The following is a 5,485-nucleotide window of genomic DNA, read 5'->3' on the forward strand; positions in this document are numbered from 1 at the left end:
ATATGTGTGTGTTTATCTTTTCTCTTTTGGGTTCGAAACTTGACCCGGTCTATTTTATTTCAACTTTAATGTGCTATAAAATTTAAATATGTATTTTAATATCGCCTATAAACCGATATATTCTAATATATATTTTAAATAAGCAATTTAATTATTTGACTTAATTATTTTAAATTCCTCAACAAAAGATTATTACATTTCTCCTCCTCTAACAAAAGATTTCGTCCTCGAAATCAAAACACACAACATACCTTATACAACATAGTCAAACATATACCACTGATAGTACATAGGAAAGTCAGAGTACATGGAACAATTGTGACTGGAATAATTTGTGACAGTTTCAAACAAGTAAGGTCATTCTTGATGCATTTTAGCCTCCAGCTCCCATATAGCCTTTTCAGTCCCATATTTACTCCACTGTACCATAACCAGTAGAATCGTCTTATTTCGAAGTTGCTTATCCTTTCGATCAAGAATCTGTATAGAATACTCAACATAGCTAAGAGAACTGTCCAACTTCACATCCTCGGGTCTCAGAACATGAGATGGATCCGGCTCATACTTCTGCAGTATAGATACATGAAACACATCATGTATATCAAACAATCTCTACGGAAAGTCCAACAAATAAGCCAATAAGCCGATCCTCTCAACAATTTCGCCAAATATCATCGTGCCACGGAACGGTGACACTTTCAAGAAAACTTGACCACCAACATGAAATTATAAAGGCCTACGACTTTTATTTGCGTGGCTAGCTTGACGATCCTGAGATGCTTTCATCCTTTTTCTAATCAAATTAATCTTTTCATTCATCTCTTCAATGAACTCGGGTTATACCAATGGTTTTTCTCCAACCTCATTCCAACATACGGACGATCGACACCTTCTACAATACAAAGCTTCGAATGGTGCCATCCCAATAGTTGTTTGAAAACTATTATTGTATGAGAATTCAACCAATGGTAAAGATTCTTGCCAGTTTCCCCCAAAATCCATGACCACGAATCGTAACGTATCTTCCAAAGTTTGTATAGTCCTCTCTGTATGACCATCTGTTTGGGGATGATAAGATGTACTCATTGCCAACTTAGTACCGAAAGCATTCTGAAGACTACTCCAAAACTGGGAAGCAAATATGGATCTCGATCGGATACAATAGATACTGGAACTCAATGCAATGGAATAACATTATCCACATGTAATCGTGCCATTTTATTATAAGCATAAGTACGATCGTATGGAATAAAGTGTGCTGATTTGGACAATTTGTCGACTATCACCCAGATAGCATCGCAACGTCTGTTTGATCTGGGCAAGTGAGTCATGAAGCCCATTGCAATATGTTCCCAGTTCCATTGTTGTATTTCTAAACTCTGTAACATACCTCCAGGTTTCATTCTCTCGGCTTTAACCTCCTGGCATGTCAAACATTTCACTACAAATTTGAAATATCTCTCTTCATCGCATCCCACCAGAAATATGGCTTCAGTATGTGGTACATTCTATGAGTACCAGGATGAACACTATGACGACTGCAATGCGCCTCGTGAAGCAATGCTTCTCACAATCTTGTGACATTTGGTACCACTAACCTGTTATTCATGCGTAAACAACTATCTGATGAGATATTGTATTTATCTGGGTTACCAAACAAAACCAAGTCTTTTGATTTCTGAACCTGTGGATCATTCTTTTGAGCTTTCCTGATCTTCTAAATAATCTTCGGCTCAAATTGTAAAGCAGAAACAATAAAATGATTGCCTTTCGGCTAAAAATTCCAACCTGAAGTACATAAATCATCATAATTCTGTCAGAAATGGATAGATGCTATCATAACATCGTGATACTTCCGGCTTAATGCATATGCAACCTGATTCATTCTTCCTGGCCGATACTGTATTTCCAAGTCAAAATCTTTCAGTAAATCAAACCATCGTCTCTGTCTTATATTCAGTTCTGACTGATTAAACAGATATTTCAAACTCTTATGATCTGAGTAGATAATAAATTGTTCACCATATAAATAATGTCGCCAAAATTTTAAAGCAAAAAAAAAAAATAGCTGCTAGTTCAAGATCAAGAACAGGATATCGCGATGCACATGTTTTCAATTGCTTCGAAGCCTAGGCAATAACTTTTCCATGTTGCATTAAAACACATCCCAAACCTCTCGATGATGCATCAGTACAAACCACAAATCCACCTAATCCAGATGGCAATGCCAACACTGGTGCTGTTGTCAGCTTCTCTTTCAATGTAAGAAAACTCTTCTCGCATTCATCTGACCAAATAAATCTTGCATATTTCTTGGTTAGTTGGGTAATAGTTCGGGCAATCTGTGAAAATCCTTCAATGAATCGTCTGTAATACTCAGCCAATCCCATAAAACTTCGAATTTCTGGTATATTGGTTGGTCTAGCCCAATTCATGATTGTTTCAACTTTACTCGGATCTACAGATATACCTTGGGCTGATATCACGTGACCCAAAAATATCACGTTATCTATCCAAAATTCACACTTCGACAACTTAGCATACAATTGAGAATCTCGAAGTTTTTGAAGAACCAATCATAAATGTTCCTTATGTTCCTGCTTTGATCTCGAATACACCAGTATATCATCAATAAAGACAATAACGAACTTATCTAGAAAATTTTTGAATACTATATTCATCAAATCTATAAACATTGCTGGTGCATTTGTTAAACCAAATGACATTAATAGAAATTCATAGTGCCAATATCTAGTTCTAAAAGCTGTTTTAGGAACATCGTCTTCTTTAACCCGAAGTTGATGGTACCCTGATCTAAGATCAATCTTCCAATAAACAGAATTTCCTTGAAGCTGATCAAACAAGTCATTAATTCTAGGCAGAGGGTATTTATTTTTAACAGTGACTTGATTGAGCTGCCTATAATCAATGCACATTCTCATGGAACCATCTTTCTTCTTTACAAACAGTACATGCGCTCCCCAGGGTGACATACTAGAGCGTATATAACCTTTTTCGAGTAAGTCCTGTAACTGATCTTTCAATTCTTTCAGTTCTGCAGGAGCCATTCTGTACGGCTCTCTAGAGATCGGCGCAGTTCCCAGCATCAAGTCGATGCTAAAATCGATTTCTCTCTGCGGTGGAAAGCCATGTATTTCTTCAGGAAAGACATCGGGTTTCGCGACTGGGATATCAGATAATTTCGGTTCTTTATTTGTAGAATCCACAACATAAACCATATATCCCTCATTTCCTGAAGATAATAATCTAAACATTTCCATCGCTGAGACTAACGGTATCTTAGTCTGTGATCCTCGAACATAAAAATTTCATTTGCTACCATAGTATGGCCTAAATCGTACTGCACCATGAAAACAATTTACAGTGGCTCGATAACTGGACAATATGTCCATAAAAATGATACAATCAAAATCATGCATCGGTAATATAATCAAGTTTGTGATCATAATGCTATCATCGAAATACAACACATAATCTAACACAATTAGCCAGATGGAATAAATCGACCAACTGGCGTAGACACAGATACAGTTTCATGAAATGATGTGGTCCAAAGTTCATATTCATCAACATAATCGGATGCAATGAATGAATGAGATGCTCCAGTATCAAATAAAACTCGTGCAATATGATCGTAAATAAGGCAAGTACCTACGATCACCACGCCTGGAGCCTCTCTAGCCTGATCCTCAGTCAAAGCATACACTCGGGCTTGTTGGGGACCCTGAAAAGACTATGGCACATTACCCCTGACCTGTGGGTAACTAGACTGCTGGTAGGACGGTACATGAGCAAATGGTCGCTGAGATGAGCCACCTGGAAAACTACCTCTGCCATAAGGCAACTGCTGTGGCTGCATCTGTCTCTGTCACGGCTCGGACAAACTCTGGCATTTTGCCCTGGCTGACCACAACTATGACATGACCCCTGTACTCCGCTACACTGCACAGTAGGGTGTCTGCCTCTACATCTATCACAGAAAATCATGGGGTACTATCCACCTATTGCACTTTGTGAACTGGTCAAACTAGAGGAACTTGACTGATATTTCTTTTTAAATTGTTTTCTTTTTGGTCTGAATTGTTTTTGTTTTTGTTGTTGGTATGACTGTTGAGGTGGAATGAATAGTGTACTTGCTCAAAGATATGAACTACCACTAGGTATTGGTGGAGCCTGTGGTTGTTTGCCTCGTCTCAACCCCACCTCAATTCCAATCGCCATATCAATAGCTTCTGCATGAGTTGTAAGCGACCCAGCCATAACCATATCATGTATTTGGTAGTCCAGTCCTTCCAAAATTTTTGAACTTTTTCCCTTTTCACTGACAGCCACGTGTGGTACATAAGTGAGAACAACAGAAAGTTGTCGAGCATATTCCTCAACAGACATATTGCCTTGAACTAGTCGATGAAATTCTGATTCTCTGGCTGAGTAATAGGATGGTGAGCATATTCTTGGAAAATATTAGTACGAAACACCTCCCAAATGATCTGACTACCTGTTTGCTGCAATACATTTGTAGTAGCCTCCCACCAACGTTGTGCACGATCTCGTAATTGGAAAATGAAAACTGTCATAGTTAACTTTCTATCAGAATCATAATGTACTATGTTAAACAGGAATTCCATGTGTTTCAACCATCCTTCTGCTCGATCACTGCCTTCATTTCCAAATAATTTCGCAGGATGCATATTCTGAAATCGAGCTACAATCAATTCCATTTCATCAACTCTGTGCACCAACTGTTCTACCTCTGCATCAGCTTTATCGGATACCCTTGCAGCAGGACGCCCGCGCCTACCCCGAGGAATTCTATCATTTCCTCCGATACTCTGTGCCCCGGATTCCTGAGCCACTTCTTTTCCTTTCCCTTTATTTCCTCTAGTTGTCATTCTACAAAATTTAAGGTTAAATTCCCAAAATATTCAATAATCTCAATATAATCCAAAGAGCCGAAATAAAACTCAAATGTATAATCTACATGTCATATCTCTAAGATACTAACATGTAATTCATTCCAGGCAAGAGCAAATAATTTCAAATAATCAAACACATACACACAAATCTCTTGTACCTAAACTCGAGTGTACTAACTCTAGTACGAGCGTATCCCAGTCTACGCTCTGATACCAACTGTGAGGGCCTGTTATCCTAATTAACGATTTATTAACATACAATCTTGATTAATTAGCAAACATCGGAAAAATGAATTAAAAATTTGCGTTTGGGCCTACAAAAATTTCTGCATGACCTTCTCGTAAATAGGACATACCAGAAAATCAAATACTCAAAATAAACAACATATGCGATCAATAAACACAACAAAATATACATGTGTCAGCCAGACACGATCATGACATATACAAACCAAAATATCATAGAGCCGACAAGGTTCGATAATACCATAATACAATCCTCCAAATATATACATATAATATCTGGGAGACAGCAACACCATCCAATA

At 37.8% G+C, this 5,485-nt stretch overlaps 1 protein-coding gene across 1 annotated transcript; it reads right to left on the reverse strand.

Moving 5' to 3' along the window:
- Nucleotides 1-357: 357 nt before the first annotated feature.
- On the reverse strand, nt 358-4,410 carry LOC140827375 (uncharacterized). The gene is made up of 8 exons (XM_073190037.1): nt 4,176-4,410; nt 3,850-3,991; nt 3,341-3,396; nt 3,011-3,253; nt 2,174-2,509; nt 1,391-1,489; nt 1,101-1,168; nt 358-567 (listed from the first exon to the last, which is right to left on the reverse strand). The coding sequence occupies exons 1-8, from the start codon at nt 4,408-4,410 to the stop codon at nt 358-360; spliced, it is 1,389 nt and encodes a 462-aa protein (XP_073046138.1).
- Nucleotides 4,411-5,485: the final 1,075 nt, after the last annotated feature.

The sequence above is a fragment of the Primulina eburnea genome, chromosome 3 (assembly GCF_022965805.1).
Source record: "Primulina eburnea isolate SZY01 chromosome 3, ASM2296580v1, whole genome shotgun sequence".
Lineage (NCBI taxonomy): Eukaryota > Viridiplantae > Streptophyta > Magnoliopsida > Lamiales > Gesneriaceae > Primulina > Primulina eburnea.